General features: G+C 42.2%; 1 protein-coding gene across 1 annotated transcript in view; it reads right to left on the reverse strand.

The window, feature by feature from the left end:
- RBFOX1 (RNA binding fox-1 homolog 1) overlaps positions 1-21,428 on the reverse strand; it is a 238,290-nt gene that overhangs the window by 108,107 nt on the left and 108,755 nt on the right. Inside the window, exon 7 of the mRNA XM_070955384.1 lies at positions 9,920-10,000. Within this exon, the coding sequence (XP_070811485.1) occupies positions 9,920-10,000 (81 nt within the window). The remainder of the gene's footprint in view (positions 1-9,919; positions 10,001-21,428) is intronic.

Consider the following 21,428-nt stretch of genomic DNA (forward strand, 5'->3'; position numbering starts at 1 on the left):
AAGAATAGAATGGAATGGAATGGAATGGAATGGAATGGAATGGAATGGAATGGAATAACAGAGTTGGAAGGGACCTTGGAGGTCTTCTAGTCCAGCCCCCTGCTCAAGAAGGAGAACCTATACCAGTGATGGCTAACCTTTTTGCCATCGTGTGCCAGGAGCAGGGGGGAGGAAGGGGGGTTGCCCACACACGTGCCCACACCCATAATTCTATGCGCCCCGCCCCCGTGCATGAGCTTCCCGCTCCCCCCCCCATGCCTGTCACGCGATGGCCCGGTGGGTCCGGTAGGCCTGTTTCTCTCTCTCCCCCAGCTTCCAGAGCCTTTCTAGGAGCTTGGGGAGGGCGAAAATGGCCTTCCCCAACCGCCCGGAGGCCCTCTGGAGGCCAGAAATGGCCTGTTTGCCGACTTCCGGTGGGCCTGAAGATCAGCTGGCTGGCGCATCGGAGCTGAGCTCGTGTGCCCACCAATATTTATTTTATTTATTTATTTATTTATTGGTTCGTTTTATATGCCGCCCTTTTCCGGAGACTCAGGGCGGCTTACAATGCTTTTAAGCAATAACCTTCATACTTTTGTATATATCTGCTTAGTAGGGCTTTTGCCCCCCCCCAAAGTGGTGTTCTTTTTTTTTTTATACAAAGTCAGCTTATTGCCCCCACAAACCGGGTCCTCATTTTACCTACCTCGAAAGGATGGAAGGCTGAGTCGACCTTGAACCTGGTGAGATTTGAACTTGCAGTAATTGCAGGCAGCTGGTGTTACTTAACAGTGCTTTAGTCTGCTGCGCCACCAAGGCTCTTGCCATAGGTTCACCATCACAATGTGCTATAGGTTCACCATCAGAGACCTATACCATTTCAGACAAGTGACTGTCCAGTCTCTTTTTAAAAGCCTCCAGTGATGGAGCGCTCATGATTTCTGAAGGCAAGCTGTTCAACTGATTAACTGTCCTCGCTATCAGGAAGTTTCTCCTTAATTCCAACTCAGAATCGATCCTACATTATCCTGGGACACGTATATTTGCCTTCCTTCATTAAGATATTCTGTCCAATGCAGATTTCTGTTGAATAATCTCATGTTAGAGGCCCTGATTGGAAATAATACGGAACTTTGTAGACCCAAGGTTATTCATCCAGGATTTATGGCTGATAAGTGGCTTTCTACATTCTATCTCCTCTCCATGTCTCTCAGATGATTAGTCTTGTTTCTATCAAACCTGAATACGGAGATATATCTGGATCAGTGGTGAAATTCAATTTTTTTTAGTACCGGTTCTGTGGGCGTGGCTTGGTAGGCGTAGTGTGGCTTGGTGGGCATGGCAGGGGAAGGATACTGCAAAATCTCCATTCCCTCCCCACTCCAGGGGAAGGATACTGCAAAATCCCCATTCCCCCCCCCACTCCAGAGGAAGGATACTGCAAAATCCCCATTCCCTCCCCACTCCGGTAGAAGGATACTGTAAAATCCCCATTCCCTCCCCATTCTGGGCGAAGGATACTGCAAAATCTCCATTCCCTCCCCATTCCAGGGGAAGGATACTGCAAAATCTCCATTCCCTTCCCACTCTGGAGCCAGCCAGAGGTTGTATTTGCCGGTTCTCCAAACTACTCAAATTTCCCGCTGCTGGTTCTCCAGAACCTATCAAAACCTGCTGGATTTCACCCCAATCTGGATGCCTTTGGTTCCCCTCATTTAAATTAGTAATTGGGATTATCTTCCCTAATTTTTTTTTTTTTTGACACAACTTCATTAAACTGAGATTGTTTCCAGAATTCCCACATCCTCACTGAATAAATGGCTTCCTTTCATTATTTAATATTTCATGGTGGTTTCCATTTGCATGACCAAAAAAAAACCCCCAACGTAGGCTTGGATTAGCATAGAACCCTGAATTTGTGAGAAGAGTTGTTGTTTTTGTCTTTTTTAAAAAAATAAATAAATAACTACCTGCTGCAAACACATGCATTTATGTTCATCTTCAGGAGAACTCAAATTGCCCAAGACTTCTTTTTCAATTTCACCTCCCTTTTCAAATTATAGATAACATTTATCTGAAAAGGCAGTGTCACCAATATTCCCGCCTGCAAATATTGCATTTCTGTCACTTTTTCACACAATTATGCATTGCAAAATGAGAAAGGGTTTGCCATACAACCTTACAATCCTATCTTTCTCTCTCTCTCTCTCATTCACGTAGGCTCACCGCAAAGCTCCCTATCTGACTGCAAGTAAAAAAATAATAATAATAATTATAATGTTTTCCCCTCGTTGACAAGGACTTCAAGCTAACAGCAAAAGATGCTCTCCCACTAATTAGAAAGAAGTAATGAGTTAATTCAAGTGACATATAAACAATCATCTGATATCTACATGGATCGTAATGTGTTGATAAGAATATTCGTGAATACGGTGTTTATGTATTCTCAGGTACAGTATATTGACAACTCCCCCAGCATAACATTTCACTCGGAAAAAAAAGAACAAAAAATTATTTCCACTACTTGGAAAGACTAATTCATTTACTTATAAAAGATTGGGGCTGGGGGAATGTGGAACTATAAGAAGGAAGGAAGGAAGGAAGGGAGGGAGGGAGGGAGGGAGGGAGGGAGGGAGGGAGGGAGGGAGGGAGAAAGAAAATAGCAATCCTACGTGACAAATGCTTGCTTCATAAGGTTCCAGTTAGTACACTTCTATACATACCCAAAATATCTGTCAGTACCAAAAATGAAAAATCACAATGGTTAAGAATCCTTGTTATGGCAGATTTTTTTTTTCTTCAAATGCTTGGCCTCATTATTTTAAAAATCTGCATTTTCAATTTGTCCACAGCTACTGTTATCCATTACTAATATACTATACTTCAAATATCCACGCTTTGTATCTTTGTTTTAAAAGTTGCTGTCCCTTATTATAGTACTTAAAATGAACTGCAACAGACTAAGGGAAGTATTAGAAAGAATGGGGTTACTTTTTCCATCCGATAAATTTTAAAATAGTTTACCTTGTGCAGGTGGATAGAATAGAATAGAATAGAATAGAATAGAATAGAATAGAATAGAATAGAATAGAATAGAATAGGAGTTGGAAGGGACCTTGGAGGTCTTCTAGTCCCAACCCCCTGCTCAGGCAGGAAAACTTCTAGACCATTTCAGACAAATGATTGTCCAATCTCTTCTTAAAAAGAAGAGATTCAAATAAATCACCAAATCTGTTCGGAATGAATTTCTGATCCGAATCTATTCTAATTTGTTTCAGGCCAGTTTGGACAACTAAAACTCAGGAATCTGCACAAGGCAAATGAATAGATTTGGACAGCTCCATATCAGCCAAATATATTCAAAGTTCATCTTCAAGAAATTATTGGGGCTGCTTTCAAATCTGTCCAAACTGATTTGAATCAATTTGAAGGACTGAATGTCTCATACAGGTTTAATGCATATCCATCCGTCCATCCATCCACCTATCAACCCACCCACACCATCCATCCATCCATTCATTCCACCGTCCATCCATCCATCCATCCATCCATCCATTCCACCGTCCATCCATCCATCCATCCATCCATCCATCCATCCATCCATCCATCCATCCATCCATTCCACCGTCCATCTATCCATCTATCCATCCATTCACCCACCCACCTGTCCCTCCGTCCATCTGTCTGTCTGTCCATCCACCCACCCAGCCACACACATACACACACACCCATCTGTACATCCTACAAGAACTAAAGTGATTCAGAAATGTCCTGCAGTTGTGAATATGTCTGCATTGAACTCCAACGTCTCCTGAGATGTTTCAATGCACAGATTTGTCTTATTAAAAAAGAACAACCGGATCCTTCAAATGTAAAGTAAATGGATACAGATGCAGTTTTTCATGATCTCGGTCAATTTATATTCTGCAGGAAAAAAGTAAAACAGTCCACCTTCCACTCTAAAAAAAAAACAAAACCCACACACAACCCTTAGAGTTATTTATGTGTAATAAACCAGATGTTCCACTTAGATCTGTAAGTTATCAAGGTGATGGATAATTTGAAAGACAAATTGTGTTCTCTTTCCATCACTCCAACAGTCTATGGGGGTTGATTTAAAGTTGTCGGAGCATGGCTACTTAAGAACAGGTTGCAATTCAAAAATATTTTCTGTCAGTAATATTGTTGGTTTTCCGGGGACTTTTCTGCCTTGCCACCTTTCAAAATGATCTCATCTTTGTTGTGTTGTTTTCATTTGGCTTGTAAGCTAAAATCCCAGGGCAATGTAGTTTTATTGTTTTAATATCTCTTTGACACACAGCAAAAATATCCCACTGCGGCTACTTATCTGCCATACGTATTTTTGTGAAAGAAATATCAACACGAGCATTATGCTTGGAAGAAGCGCACTGGACGGATACAAATGCTGGGTGGTAGCGGGATTACTATCTATAAGAGAAGTAGCTCAAGCCACACTACAACAACAACAACAAATTGGGGGGGGGGAGAAAAAAGAGTGGAGGGAGGGAGAGGGATAGAGAGAAAGAGAGGGAGGGAGGGGAAAGAGAGAGAAGGGGAGAGAGCGAGAAAGGGAGAGAGGGAAAGGGAGGGGGTGAAAAGAGAGAGGGAGGGAGGAAAGAGGGGAGAGAGAGAGAAGAAGGGAGAGAGGCAGAGGAAGAGAGGGAAGGAGGGACAGATGGAGGGAGAGATGAGAGAGAAACAAAATCCAAAAAGCGAAAAGAAAAAAGAAAAAAGGAAAGGGAAGGGAAGGGAAGGGAAGGGAAGGGAAGGGAAGGGAAGGGAAGGGAAGGAAAGGAAAGGAAAGGAAAGGAAAGGAAAGGGAAGGGAAGGGAAGGGAAGGGAAGGGAAGGGAAGGGAAGGGAAGGGAAGGGAAGGAAGACAAGGAAAGGGAAGGGAAGGGAAGGAAAGGGAAGGAAGAAGAGGAGAAGGGAAGGGAAGGAAGACAAGGAAAGGAAAGGGAAAGGGAAGGGAAGGGAAGGGAAGGGGAAGGGAAGGGAAGGAAAGGAAAGGAAAGGAAAGGAAAGGAAAGGAAAGGAAAGGAAAGGAAAGGAAAGGAAAGGAAAGGGCAGGGCAGGGCAGGGCAGGGCAGGGCCAATACAGGTAGTCCTCGACTTATAACAGTTTGTTTAGTGGCCATTTGAAGTTATAATGGCATCGGGAAAAGTGACTTATGACCGTTTTTTACAACCATGGGGATACACAGCATTGCATACACATGCAATTTAGATGGCTTTAGTTTTGCAACCCAAGATCTTCTGCAAAGTGAACTAAAATCTGTTGAAACTTCCTTTGAACCTTCAACATTATTTGTTTCTCCACATGTATTGAAATATTCTCCATTGTATTGATGTTGTGGTTAATAGAAGGAAATCTTAAAACAGCAAAAATAATCTCAAGAGACAATTGTATGCACAGGGGAGAAAGAAGTGCATTCTACTTATTTCATAGCATATAAGGCTAGAAATAGCAATAATAAGAAACATCATCTTCTTTTAATGACTCCATAATCCCTTGTGGGGTGTAGTCTGTGCAACTGAATGGAGCTGAGTGTTTACTGGCCAGATGCCTTTCCTGTCGCCAGTGCGGAGTTTTATTCAGCGGATATATTCTCATTGTGCCCAGAGAGAGAAATATCTGCCTCTACCTAGGATCGAACTCACAGCCTCCTGATGATGAGGCTGTGATGGTGCGGTGGCACCACTCAAATAGCAATAATAAGCATAAAACAAGTAAATTCAATCCAGTTTAGTAAGGGTACGTAGGCAACGTTAGAAATGTTAAGCTGAGTGGCACCTGGCTGGAAGACCTTCATGGGGGCAGGTTGCAGTGAGGTGGCAAATTTCCTTGGAAAAAGTCAGTGGCTTTTTCCATATCACTGCTCAAATATTGGATGGAGTCAAATGAACCTGAAAGGAGCTTAATTTAATAACACTATATAGATGTGTTAAATTTGACAGCATCACTCCAGTCAAGCTATGTGAGTAATACTTCAGTACTCTCATAAAACACTTCCTTCCTTCCCTCCCTCCCTCCTCCCCTTGCTTCCTCCCTCCCTCCCTTCCTTCCTTTTTCTCTCCGTCAAAACAAATTCCGTCCTTCCTCCTTCCCTCCCTCCATCCCTTCCTGTCCGTCAAAAAAAATTCCTCAGAATTCCCCAGAAAATACTTTTCCTCAGAATTGAAATTTATTTTCCTTCCTTCCACTCTTTCTCCCTGTCATTCTGTTCCTTCCTTCCTTCCTTCCTCCCTCCCTCCCTCCCTCCCTCTCTCCCTCCTCTTTTAAAGAACCTTCCTGATATTTACATACTTCTTGGAAATTCTCCTTCCTTCCTTCCTTCCTTCCCTCCTTCCTTCCTCCCTCCCTCCCTCCCTTCTCTTTTAAAGTACCTTCCTGATATTTACATACTTCTTGGAAATTCTTCTTCCTTCCTTCCTTCCTTCCTTCCTCCCTTCCTCTCTCCCTCCCTTCTCTTTTAAAGTACCTTCCTGATATTTACATACTTCTTGGAAATTCTCCTTCCTTCCTTCCTTCCTTCCTTCCTTCCTTCCTTCCTTCCTTCCTTCCTTCCTTCCTTCCCTCCCTCCCTCCCTCCCTCACTCACTCCTTCCTTCCTCCATCAAAACAAGTTCTTCCTTCCTGTCTCCCTGTCAAAACAAATTCCTCCCTCCCTCCCTTCCTTTCTCCCTCCCGTTTCTTCTTTTCTCTCTCCATCAAAACAAATTCCTTCCTTCCTCCTTCCCTCCCTCCATCCCTCCCTTTCTCCCTGTCAAAACCCTAACCCTTCCTTCCTTCCTTCCTTCCTTCCTTCCTTCCTTCCTTCCTTCCTTCCTTCCTTCCTTCCTTCCTTCCTGTTGAAACTCATGTGGAATTTTAGCCAGCCACAAATGCAGTAAGTAGTAATACCAATTGCAACAGAAGCACTGGGTTGGGCCCCACAAACTTTGTGTGGCATATGTGTTAAAAGTGCTAATTATCTAACGTTTCACTCTATTTGTTTTAAGGCTAAACAACAAAGAACCTCAAAAGTCCGAGCGTGGGCCCATCCAATGAGTGAGCGTGGCCTGAATGGGTGGGAAGGAGGGGGGGGGGAGGTTGGTGACCAAATGAATATTGCTAATTAAAACTGACGAAATAGAATAGCATTTGAAGGACACAATGGGCTGTAAACTTACTTCCTATTAATTGAACTCAGTGTAATGACATATCAAAATGAATAGCTAGTGATCTGGAAATTCATTTAGACCATTAGTTTAATTACAGAAACTGATGGAAGTTTTCTCAGACAATTATGCGAAAGGACTAGAGCAGCATGGGGCAGATCTAGAAGCTCTCACACCACCCCTCTCCTTATTTCTTCTTTCTCTAATTTCCTCCTCCCTGCCATTTCCCCCCCCCCCATTTTTTTTTCCTTTGGTCCTGTCCGTAGATTTTGAGATAGTGAAGGGCTATTAATGACAGATCAGTTGAGAGAGCCTACGGCACATTCCTAAGATGTCCATAGCATTGGTTGGAAATAATTACTTCATAAAAAGAAAATGAATCACCATTTCAAATTTCCCATTAGTCTTTGGGAACAATGCTAGGTGGAGTGCTCCAAGGCATTATACAAAGTAGAGGTTGATGCCACAGAATTGAAGGGCAGCATCCTTCTGAGCACAGGAGCTGGGCTGCAGGAGGTGGTACCCAGAGGAGCTTCTTCCTTTGAATATGTATCCTCTTAGGTTCCCACCTCTCAATCTCATTTATACAAAGATCTCCCCTCTACAATGTTATGCAACGATTGTTGAGTTTTCAAGCTAATACTTCCTTGCCTGGTGAGAACTTTTTCCCCTGTCTCTTGTTCAAAAACATCTGCATCGTCCTATCTCTCGATTGTCTACTTGTTTAGATTGTTGCATCCAGGGGTGAAATCCAGCAGGTTCTGACAGGTTCTGGAGAACCGGTAGCAGAAAATTTGAGTAGTTTGGAGAACCGGCAAATACCACCTCTGGCTGGCCCCAGAGTGGGGTGGGAATGAGGATTTTGCAGGATCCTTCCCCTGCCACACCCACCAAGCCACGCCCACAGAACCGGTAAGGGAAAAAAAATTGGATTTCACCACTGGTTGTATCTTGTGTGGGTAATTAGTTAGATTCACCATCTAAGACTGATAGAAACATGTCAGAGCAGTGGGGTGGCGCAGTGCAGTGGTGGGATTCAATTTTTTAAAAAAAAATTGTGAAAAAAGTGGAAACGTTGTGCATTTAACACAACTGGAAGATGGCTGGGAAGATGGCTTTCAGCATCATTTTGACAAAGTGTGGTATCTGGAAATATTGCAATTCTTGGACTTCCTAAATCCTAACTCACCCAGGTTGGAAGGGCCTATATTCTTATTTGCTACCTTCATAATTCTTAGTTCTTAATAATGCTTAATTATTGTTTAGCAATAACAGTATTGCTATCGATGAACTGTGCAGAATCTTAACTACTGGTTCACCTGAACCGGTGCGAACCAGCAGCAGCCTCTGAAACCAGCACCTCTGAAACCAACCCACAAGCTTAGAGAACAAGCCTCCACCCTTACAAAGAGGTCTGTTTGGGTTAAAATAAAATCCAATTTTGATTTAAAAATGTACCGCCCTGAGTCCGAAAGGAGAAGAGCGGTATAGAAATCTGATAAAATAAATAAATAAAATAAAGGGATATTAAATTGAATTAATAAAAGTTATGTGGCCCTCTTTATAGATCGAAAAGCTTTGTTGCAATGTGACATTGTACCTTTCGTTTGAGAGGCATCTTAGAGAGGCCATAAGAATATTCATGTTTGCCTTTCAGAGGCGTCCAGCCAGTTCTCCTCTTTCTTGCCTCTCTTTTTCTGAGCCCTGGGTGGGGGTTTATGTGGTGGAATCTGGTGCTGAGTTGCAGGATGGAGAAACTTGTTCTCAAGTCAATAATAGACAAATCAGCCTTGAGTCCTGATTATGTAGAAAGAGGCCCAGAAGGGATCCTCTCTAAAATCTCAACAGGATTTATCTCATAGTTATGCAGAGTGTGCTTTAGTCTGGCAAGATTCCTGTCTTATGGACCAAATGCAATGAACAAACTACTCTGAGCAATTCATCATGTTCTTTTTGGTTCTTTGAACTGGACAGTCTTGGGGGCTTACCACTTTTTTTCCCACATCTTGCAGAAAGGCAGGGAGACTACCCCATCTCCAACCTTTCACCTGCTAGATATGTCAGACTATCACTGCCATCTCACCACGCAAAAGTACACAGGCCAGTGGTGACATCCAATTTTTTTTTTACTACCAGTTCTGTGGGCATGGCTTGGTGGGCGAGGTGTGGTGTGGTCGGTGTGGTGTGTGGGAATGGCAGGGGAAGGATACTGCAAAATCTCCATTCGTTCCCCACTCCAGGGGAAGGATACTGCAAAATCCCCATTCCCTCCCCACTCCAGGGGAAGGATACTGCAAAATCCCCATTCCCTCTCCACTCCTGGGGGAAGGATATTGCAAAATCTCCATTCCCATCCCACTCTGGGGCCAGCCAGAGGTGGTATTTGCCGGTTGTCCGAATTACTCAAATTTTCCGCTACTGGTTCTCCAAACTGCTCAAAATTTCCGCTACTGGTTCTCCAAACTGCTCAAAATTTCCGCTATCGGTTCTCCGAACTGCTCAAAATTTCCGCTACCGGTTCTCCAGAACCTATCAGAACCTGCTGGATTTCACCCCTGGCACAGCCCCTTCTAGATGGAGATAAAGAGATTCTACCACATAACCTCCTTATAGTAGGCAAAAGACACCATTCACTCTCTGCTTTGAAATTGCAGGTTTCTTAGACCTCATGTTCAACATAGCCCAAGAACTGGATCCATGAAGACATTTCCGAGGCAATCAACAAATCAATCAATTCAAGGAAAAAAGTATTGGCTTACTTGTGGACGTATATACTAGTGAACTGGGGGCACTGTACATGGGAGATCCTTCTTGATTTGCCTGGCACAGGAGCACCCTGCCTATGAAAGAGAAAGAAAGAGAGACAGAGAAAGACAGAAAGTGTTTTGAGATTGGGAGCACATATATGAAAATTATATTACAGAGTTATGCAAAACCAAAATAGTTTTTTTGACATGTTCAGTAAGTTATATTTGCTCTTCTGTCTGTGCAAATCTACTTCCCAATCACCTGCAGCAGAAGGTCCCATCCTAACCCTTTTCCACCCCACAATAATTTCCACCTAGAATGACCAAAAGATAAGAGACCTGAGTTTTGTAGCCCGTAAATACCAGAAACTTCTCAGATTAAGGAAGACTGGTCTATTGATAGCAGTAGCAGTTAGACTTATATACCGCTTCAAAGTGCTTTACAGTCCCCTCTAAGCAGTTTAGAGAGTCAGCATATTGCCCCCAACAATCTGGGTCCTCATTTTATCCACCTTGGAAGGATGGAAGGCTGAGTCAACCTTGAGCAGGTCAGGATCGAACTGCTGGCAGTGGGAAGAGTTAGCCTGCAATACTGCATTCTAACCACTGCGCACCATGGATGGAAGGAAGGAAGGAAGGAAGGAAGGAAGGAAGGAAGGAAGGAAGGAAGGAAGGAAGGAAGGAAGGAAGGAATAGAAATAGTACTTAGACTTATATACCACTTCATAGTGCTTTTACAGCCCTCTCTACGTGGTTTACAGAGTCAGCATATTGCCCCCAACAATCTGGGTCCTCATTTTATCGACCTCGGAAGGATGGAAGGCTAAGTCAACCTTGAGCCTGGTGAGATTTGATCTGCCAAACTGCTGGCAGCCAGTGATCAGCAGAAGTAACTTGCAGTACCACACTCTAACCACTGCGCCACCGGGGCTCATTTTCTCATTGATAGCTTCTCTCATCCAGTATAAATACCTTCATTTTACATTAAGGAAGATCAACCCATCTCAATTTGCCACACTGAAGCAAACACACAATAGAGTTTGATGTTGTGCAGCCTTGCTCAGTAATTCATTCTTATCTTCCTGGCATTGATAGGGAAACCATTTTTAGGAGTCACGGACACCTCAGAAATATTAGTACACACCTGTGCTATATTGGACAACCTGTTACTGGGCTAAACTACCCATTTTTCTGGACTAAGCTAATCATCCCCCGAAGTGATAAGAAAAGAAAGAGATAAAAGAATTCTGGATTATGAGTCTCTCCATCTGTAACCTAAAGGTAAAGGTTCCCCTCGCACATTTGTGCTAGTTGTTCCCGACTCTAGGGGGCGGTGCTCATCTCTGTTTCAAAGCCGAAGAGCCAGTGCTGTCCGAAGACGTCTCTGTGGTCATGTGGTCAGCATGACTAAACGCCAAAGGTACATGGAACAAACACCGTTACCTTCCCACCAAAGGTGGTCCCTATTTTTCTACTTGCATTTTTTTTACGTGCTTTCGAACTACTAGGTTGGCAGAAGCTGGGAGAAGTCACAGGAGCTCACGCCTGTTACATGGCACTAGGGATTCAAACCGCTGAACTGCCGACCTTTTGATCGACAAGCTCAGCGTCTTAGTCACTGATCCACCGTGTCCCCTACATCTGTAACCCTACTGTTTCTAGAAATGGAGAAGTTGTCATTTTCAGAAAGAGGAAATAATAAATCTACATTCATTATTGCATTCACCATAGAATTAACAGCGAGGTTTGGAACAAACAGGAATAAAGAGATAAAAATCTTACTATTGAAAGATTGGCAGTATTCCAGTCGATACTGTTCATGCCAGGGAAAGACTTAAATATTAGCCTTGTCTAAAGTACATTAGAAAATATTCCGCTGAAATATTTCGCCAAAGTTGAAGAAACGGCTAGACAATCTCAGCTCTCAGTTTTAACTGCAAGGGCTATTATAATACAACATTATTTCTTTCCAAATGTGGCTATTTTTCACATTCTTCTTTTTTTTAATCATCTAAATGTTTTTGAGCAAACGGGTTGCAAAATAGATTAAGTTGCTTTCTAAATACAGAGAAATTAACCCAATATTGTTTAATATTAGTTACGTTAATTATACATAGATGTTTGCTTCCAAACATTAAAAAAAATAAAGCTGTTGCCATTGTTTTTAAAAATGTAGTGTTAAAAGTATTATCATACAAATGGTGAAAATCCAAGCTAGATTAACAGCTCTGATGGCAGTTAATGTGTTTCTAAAACTTCTGAGGAGCTGTTACAACCCATTATGGCTGAAATATTGGTGTATGAAAAATTAATAAAGCCAGCAGAAAATGGAATTTGGCATCTGTGCTAGCTATTTACACAGAAAGAATCACCCAGAATTAATTATGCCCTCTGTTACATTCTAATGAGTTTTTCATTAAAATGTACACTATTATGGAAACTAAACAAGGATTATTCAAACAAAAATGCCAACAGATGTTTTTTTTTTTCAAAAGAAAAAGAGGGAGAGAGATTAAAATTAGTTAATTGGTTGTACATTTATATCTAGCGCAGGGTTAATCGAACTCTATTCATCATACCGTTTATGTATATTTTGCAAAGAAAACAATATACGTGGAATTATGTATTAATGCTTGGCCAATGTTTTCTCTGGCATTTTCCCCCCTCGGGCTGCTTCTTCAATAGAATGGAAAAGAAATTGTTACATTTTTAAAACCTTCTTCTTCTTTTTAAAGGAGATATTTGATCTCTTTTAAATCTGGATTGGGTTGATTTATTTTCCAAAGCCCCAGAAGGTGTGACAAAAAAAGGCAATGGGTGAAAAGCTCATTAAAGAGAGAACCAACTTAGATTTAAGGAGAAATTTCCCCAACAATGAGAATTATTAATCAATGGCACAGTTTGCCTCCCAGAACTCTGAGTTACTGGAAGATTTCAAAATTTTGGATAGCCGTTTGCCTGGGATGATATCAAGTCTTATGCCTTAATCAGAGGGTTGGACTAGAAGACATCAGAAACAGTGGTGGAATTCAATTTTTTTTACTACCGGTTCTGTGGGTGTGGCTTGGTGGGTGTGGCAGGGGAAGGATACTGCAAAATCTCTATTCCCACCCCACTCCAGGGAAAGGATACTGCAAAATCCCCATTCCCTCCCCACTCCTGCGGTAATGATATTGCAAAATCTCCATTCCCACCCCACTCTAGGGCCAGCCAGAGGTGGTATTTGCCAGTTCTCCGAACTGCTCAAAATTTCCGCTACTGGTTCTCCAGAACTTGCTGAATTTCACCCCTGCTCAGAAGGCAGGAGAAGAAGCCATGGAAGGAAACTAACCAAGGAGAGAAGCAACCTAGAATTAAGGAGAAATTTCCTGATGGTGGCAACAGTTAACCAGTGGAATGGCTTGCCTTCAGAAGTTGTAGGTGCTCCATCTATGGAAACTTTTAAGAAGGGACTGGACAGTCACTTATCTGGAATGGAATAGGATATGCTGCTTGAGCAGGGGGTTGGACTAGAAAACTTCCAAGGTCCTTTCCATCTCTGTTATTATTCTCTGCTATATATCTACATCTAAAACAACATCTACAGTACATCTATAGCTATAGCTATGTCATCCATCCATTATCCATCCATCCATCCATCCATCCATCCATCCATCCAGTGGTGGGATTCAAATAATTTAACAACTGGTTCTCTGCCCTAATGACCGGCTAGGTAGGCGTGGCTCAGTGGTCATGTGACCGTGTAGGCATGGCCAACTCAATGTCACTCACGTTGTTAACGCCTTAGCTGTTACAATGTAATAAGGGTTAACCAGAGAGGCAGTTTCTGTAAACAAGGCAATAAAGATTAGGCTAGAAACAACACCAGAATGTTTCCTTCCTGCCTTCCTTACAGGATTAGCCCTGTAAAGTGGAAAAAAACAAAATAAGATTTCTTCCAACAACCGGTTCTCCGAACTGCTTTGAAAGTTAATAACCGGTTCTCCCGAATAGGTGCAAACTGGCTGAATCCCACCACTGCATCCATCCACCCATTCCATTTTTATCTGTGAATCATAAAATGCTCTTATTGCATATTTTATTTATTTATTTTTATTAATTTAATTTGTATACCGCCCTTCTCCCAGAAGGGACTCAGGGCGGTGAACAGCCAAAATTAAAAAACATACAAATGCAAAAGTTAAGATAATTAAAAGAATTAAATCATTGGCTACCCAAATTTAAAACCCCAAATCCATAAAATTTAAAATCCCAATTAAAAAACCATTTAGGCTAGGCCGGCTTGATGAAATAAAAACGTCTTCATGTTTCATATGTTCTGTTTTGGAAAGAAAGCCTATTTATTCAGAGCTTCACAATCCTGTAGGACATTAGGGAGAAGCAAACCCAAAGGCCAATGACACACGCCAAATATTCTTCTTCTTTGGTTTGCCCCAAGAATAACTTAGCAGCTTTTCTCTTTGATGTGTCAGTTATAGGCCAACCAAACAGTTCACAACACAAAGCCGATCACTTCTTAAAGATCAAGAGTTGCTTTTCCTGCTCTATTTCAACTCCCAAGGTCCTTCAGCTAAACCTGTCCCAATGGAACCCTTGAGTAATTTGTGTTAAAGTATTAATCTGCTAAGGGAATAGAGAACACCACACTATTGAGGGAATATGGGAAACTGTGCCACGGTAATGCATGTACAACAGCGCGCTACATGTATTAATCATATTACCAACAACTGTGCAATTACTGTACGGAGTCAAGAGCATCTCTCAGGGGCAGGAGGGGGAAAAAATGATAAAGGTAGCCATGCTGCAAGAATCTCAGTAGCTCAGAAGGGCATATGTTGCAACTGAACAAAATAATAATAATAATAATAATAATAATAATAATAATAATAATAATAATAATAATAATAATAATAATTGGAGCAATACCCAAAGGGCTACTCCGCTATTTAGAAATTCTAAATTTGCCGGACTTGAACATTTTGACTCTACAAAAAACCACCTTACTTGGAACAGCTTACATCCTCTGACGATACCTTAACAGTTCCTAGGTCCTTGGTTAGGACTCGAGCTGCTGAGCTATTAACCAGCCTCAAAGGCTGTGAATCTCACTAAAGATTAACTAATAATAATAATAATAATAATAATAATAATAATAATAATAATAATACCAAGCATAGCTTAATTGCCTTTACGAATGCTGGAAACAGCATCATAATATGGCTGTTCTTCCATCTAAGAAGAGAGTTACCAAATGACACATCTGTAGCCTGTAAGACTCCATTTTATGAAGATCAGAGTGTCTTGATAAAAAAGTGCAGCACACTGGACAGAAAAATGCATTCCCCCCCCCCCACAAGCCAGAAAGTTGTCACTTTTGTCCAGAACCCTTCATGTCTTGGAGATCTCCTGGGCTTGTTTCTGCATCTCTATGACCAGGGGTGTCAAACTGGATCTCTTTGAGGGCCAGATCAGCATTGTAGCTCTCCTCCGCTGGCGGGGAGGGGAGCAGGGGGGAGGTGGGACAGACATCTCCTGCAGCACCCTGACGGCCAAAACAAGGTGTGGCCATGTTTTTGGCTTGAATGGCCTCCTGTAGCACTTTACCAACCAAAATAGGATGCGGAGTGGGGACATGTGGCCCGTTTTGGCCACCAAAGGCACAGTGGGCTCGTCCTTTGATATTTACAGTCTCGCCCCACTGGCTGGATTTAAGCACCCAGTGGGCTGCATCCGGCCCGCAGGCCTTGAGTTTGACACCTGGTCTTAGACATTAAAGAAAATTGGCACAAAAGAAAAGCATCTGGCTATCTACACTAGCACTGTATAATTTGTCTATAACTCTATGCTGAATGAAACAAAGAAGTCATTTGAAAAGACGTCATATAATGGCAATTATGCATTAATTTTTTTTCTGGTCATTAGTTCAAGGGGCTTAAGCCTACAAGAGGAGGGCATGAAAATCACTTTTAGATCAGGTTGTTTCAGGCAGGACAGGTATCGGTTATTATTCAGTCAAAGTGTTTAGATGTGGCATATGGAATATGCCAAAAATAATGAGAAAATCCAATTCAGTACTGAAAATCAGAAGAAAGATTCATTGTTCCTGAGCAGGAGGAAGCTTCTGAGAATGTTCAGCTAAAAGAGGCCACAGAGGAGGTCAACTCAAAACGGCAGGTAGAGAGGAAGGAAGGAAGAAGGTTTACCCAGGGAGATTGAGAGCAGGTTCCCAAAAGAATAGGGGCTCCATTGTATTTCTCTGTATTTTTCTGGCATTAGTAGTTGCCACGAGTAGTTGCCTCGTGGTCAAACAAATTTAATTGTTGTTGTTGTTAGTTGCAAAGTCGTGTCCAACCCATCGCAACCCCATGGACAATGTTCCTCCAGGCCTTCCTGTCCTCTACCATCCCCCGGAGTCCATTTAAGCTCACGCCAACTGCTTCAGTGACTCCATCCAGCCACCTCATTCTCTGTCATCTCCTTCTTCTTTTGCCCTCCATTGTTCCCAGCATTAGGCTCTTCTCCAGTGAGTCCTTCCTTCTCATTAGGTGGCCAAAGTATTGGAGTTTCATCTTCAGGACCTGGCCTTCTAAAGAGCCGTCAGGGTTGATCTCCTCTAGGACTGACCAATTTGATCACCTTGCAGTCCAAGGGACTCGCAGGAGTCTTCTCCAGCACCAGAGTTCAAAGGCCCCAATTTTTGGCGCTCAGCCTTCCTTATGGTCCAACTTTCAAAGCCATACATTGCAACTGGGAAAACCATAGCCTTGACTCTACGCACTTTATATATTTAATATTAAATGGCTAAGAGCAGGAAAGTTGAAGAAAGAGGCTAATTCTGGCTGCAGAAGACCAAGTCTTAAGAACAACAGCATAGAAAGCCCAAATTGAGAAGACAGCCACAGACAGCAAGGGCCGCTTCTGTAAAGAAGCTGAAGAGGAAGTGGTGGGCCACCTGTTTAGATGCTGAAAGAAGATCGCACAGACTGACCATTAACAATGGCATGACAACGGTAGCAACAATGGTGCATTGGAAGCATCTTCAAGAAATACTGTTTGTCTGAAAACAAGAACTGGTGGGATTATAAAATATAGAAAGGCATAGAAATTGAAGAAGCCAAATTGCTCTGGGACTTTAGAATTCAGAGGCACTTGCCACATAACACCCCAGACTAAACAATTGTCAATAAGAAAGACAACAAAGTCTGGATAGTGGAAGTGGACATACCTGGAGATAGCAAAAATAGAAGAGAAAGTACTAGAGATGAGAACAAAAACCTGCAAATAGAAATAGAACGACAAATGGCAAAAGAAAGCAAACATCGAATAACAGTCATAGGCATCTTGGGTGCCTTCCCCAAACGACTGGAGCATCACTTGGAGACCATTGGCACTGACAAATTCACCATCGGTCAATTGCAAAAGGCAGCTTAACTCAGAACAGCTTACACCCCGTGACAATACCTCTGACATCATAAAACATCAACATCTGCCTATCCCAGATCCTTAGGAAGGACTCAATGGGTGGACAAAAATGTCAAATCCAGTCTGACCATCTGGCTGACTGTGTGATGAACCAAAATAAATAACTAATTAACATCCAGTAGTTTTGAATAGATATATTGAATTGATATATTGACAAATATACATGACCCGTGGTGGCGCAGTTGTTAGAATGCTAATTCTGCTGACTGCCGACTGCCAGTAGTTCGATCCTGACTGGCTCAAGGTTGACTCTGCCTTCCATCCTTCTGAGGTCAGTAAAATGAGGACCCAGATTGTTGGGGGGGATAGGCTGACCCTGTAAACTTCTTAGAGAGGACTGCAAAGCACTGTGAAGCAGTATATAAATCTAACTGTTATTAATATTGATATATATATATTCTATGAAACATGGCCACTTGGACAGCTCTCCTGTGCTGATTGTTTATTATTCTACTCAAGTTGCCATCCTCCTTCTCCTTAAAAAAAAAAAAAAAACAGGATAGTAAAATCTGTTTTGACTGAAGAACTGTATGCATTTTGAGTGGGGGAGGGTGGAATTGCAGTTATAACAAGGTATGCCAAGTTTCTTGACCATTTATGATTATGTTCCGGCTTTAGAGTTGAATTACATTTACACGGTTCCATTTTTGACTTTAATTGTCTGCTTCAAGTTGTCAAGTCATAAGTATATTTTACCGTTGCATTGCATTAAGGGACTGTTCCCTACCCCATACCTCTCTCTCTTTATTGATCTTGTCCTACAGAGTAATTTAACTCCATTCTAATTTTCTTCCCCACACACCAGCTGACTCTCCACCCAAAGGAAGTGAGTTATGTATATTCAGGACGCGCGTCTTATGAATCGTGTTAAGGTTTACTGCCGTATAGCCTGTGCTGATGGAATATTTAATCAAAGAAATGAGTTGGCAGGGATGATATACAATGTGGTTATGCCTTGTGGTGTGCGCCTTCACCGCCAATTGAGAAATGGGTGAATTTGCCATTCATCAGTGCCACGCTGAAAGCTTTGTATAACCTTCTCCTCTCTCTCTCTCTCTCTCTCCTTAAAAACTTATTCAACAAGATTAAAGATATTTTAAATCAACAGCTTCTCTGCAGATACATCATCTTTATTTCCAAAGTGGCTACATCTTTCATCATTTAGCAGCTGAAAAAGAGTCTCTCAACTCAAGCACGGAGTAATTTGAATTTTCCATGAAACACAAAAGAGAGAGAGAGAGAGAAAGCTAAGAGGATAATGTCAAAAGTCCAAAACACAACCATTGATGTTTCCTTCCCTTTTATTAACACAGTTATTTTGTGTTCTGCTGCTTATCATCGGTACCTTGATCCTGGAACCTCTTGGGATCAAGTCAGCCATGAAGCAAATTGAAAAATGGAAAGAGTGAAAGTGTCACTGTTTCACTGTGGTCATAGACCCATATCTATCTATCTATCTATCTATCTATCTATCTATCTATCTATCTCTATCTATCTATCTATCTATCTATCTATCTATCTATCTATCTATCTATCTATCTATCTATCATCTATCTCTATCTATCTATCTATCTATCTATCTATCTATCTATCTATCTATCATCTATCTATCTATCTATCTATCTATCTATCTATCTATCTATCTATCTATCTATCATCTATATCTATCTATCTATCTATCTATCTATCTATCTATCTATCTATCTATCATCTATCTACATTTACATCTCTCCATCTCTCTGTCTGTCTGTCTGTCTGTCTGTCTACCTACCTACCGTGGTGAAATGTAAAATTTGCTACTACCAGTTCTGTGGGCATGGCTTGGTGGGGGCGGGGGTTAATGTGACTGGGTGGGCGTGGCCAACTTTTTTAAAAAAAATATTTTTACAACCTCTTCGGCTGAAGAGGTTGTAAAAATATTTTTTTAAAAAAAGTTGGCCACGCCCACCCGTCACATTAACCCAGTCACATTAACCCCCGCCCCCACCAAGCCATGCCCACAAAAATGCTTTTAAAAGGCTCGGACGATCCCAGCTGAGTTGCCTGATTGTCAGAGGCTTTTTTTTTCTTTTAAAAGCATTTTTTCGGCCGAAGAAAAAATGCTTTTAAAAGTTAAAAATAAAAACCCTCTGATGATGGCGTGGCTCAACTGGGCATGGGGGCGGGGGGGGGGCAGGGATTTTTGCTACCAGTTCTCTGAACCATATATTTCACTGATAAAGAAATAATATGTATGTATGTATGTGTGTGTGTGTGTGTGTATATATATTAAAAAACTCCCTCTTTTCTTTCTCTCTCTGCCCCTTTTTCTTAAAACAACCTGTGTACCCCAGGTGTGTGTAAGATAACTCTGAGGAAGTTGGGAATATTTTTAAATATTTTTTTTATATTTGATTATTTTTAAAATAAAATTATTTACTTTATTTTTAATTTTTAGAATCATTTTTCCATGCTTAATACATCTCCAACAGGGGCTCCCATGAGAGAGAAGATACTTTTTTTTAAAAAAAAAGGTAAAAATAGCATTAGCAATAGCCCTTAGACTGATATACCACTTCACAGTGCTTTATAGCCCTCTCTAAGTGGTTTACACAATCAGCCTATTTTCCCCAACAATTTGGGTCCTCATTTTACCCCAGTGGTGAAATCCAATTTTTTTTACTACCGGTTCTGTGGGCGTGGCTTGGTGGGCATGGCAGGGGAAGGATACTGCAAAATCCCCATTACCACCCCATTCCTGAGGGAAGGATACTGCAAAATCTCCATTCCCACCCCACTCCTGGGGGAAGGATACTGCAAAATCTCCATTCCCTCCCCAATCCTGGGGGAAGAATACTGCAAAATCCCCATTCCCACCCCCCTCTGGGGGAAGGATATTGCAAAATCTCCATTCCCACCCCACTCCTGGGGGAAGGATACTGCAAAATCTCCATTCCCACCCCACTCCTGGGGGAAGGATACTGCAAAATCCCCATTCCCACCCCACTCCTGGGGGAAGGATATTGCAAAATCTCCATTCCCACCCCACTCCTGGGGAAAGGATACTGCAAAATTCCCATTCCCTCCCCATTCCTGGGGGAAGGATATTGCAAAATCCCCATTCCCTCCCCATTCCTGGGGGAAGGATACTGCAAAATCCCCATTCCCACCCCACTCCTGGGGGAAGGATACTGCAAAATCCCCATTCCCACCCCACTCCTGGGGGAAGGATACTGCAAAATCCCCATTCCCACCCCACTCCTGGGGGAAGGATATTGCAAAATCTCCATTCCCACCCCACTCCTGGGGCAAGGATACTGCAAAATCCCCATTTCCACCCCACTCCTGGGGGAAGGATATTGCAAAATCTCCATTCCCACCCCATTCCTGGGGGAAGGATACTGCAAAATCCCCATTCCTATCCCACTCCTGGGGGAACAATATTGCAAAATCTTCATTCCCACCCCACTCTGGGGCCTGCCGGAGGTGGCATTTGCTGGTTCGCCAAACTGCTCAAAATTTCCACTACCGGTTCTCCAGAACCTGTCAGAACCTGCTGGATTTCACCCCAGTGGTTTACAGCCCTCTCTAAGCGGTGCATCTTAACCCCAACTGTCCGGGTCCTCATTTTACCCACCTCGGAAGGATGGAAGGCTTAGTCAACCTTGAGCCTGGTGAGATTCGAACTGCCAAACTGCCGGCCGCCAGTGATCAGTAGACTGCAGTACTGCACTCTAACCACTGCGCCACTATTGCTCTTGATAGCCAACGATAGACAAAAGGCATTGTTCTTTTCTATATGTTTTGAATGTGGCCTCTGATCCCCCAAATCTCTTTTTAACCTGACTGGTTTCTGTATGGTCCTAATTCAGGATTAGATATGGCTGTATTATTCTGATATTAATGGGTCGATCACCTTAGTTAATAACCACTTTATTAGCCAAAGACGAGGGAAAGTTTAAAGCACGATTGATTGTTTGGATTTCTTTCCCCAGGTATTAATTAATAATTGCATGAATTATACTAATAAGATTTTGAAACAATAATGCCTGGATGTTAC

This window comes from Pituophis catenifer, unplaced genomic scaffold (assembly GCF_029215685.1).
Source record: "Pituophis catenifer annectens isolate HBS135680 unplaced genomic scaffold, rPitCat1.0.hap2 SCAF_16, whole genome shotgun sequence".
Taxonomy (NCBI): Eukaryota; Metazoa; Chordata; class Lepidosauria; order Squamata; family Colubridae; genus Pituophis; species Pituophis catenifer.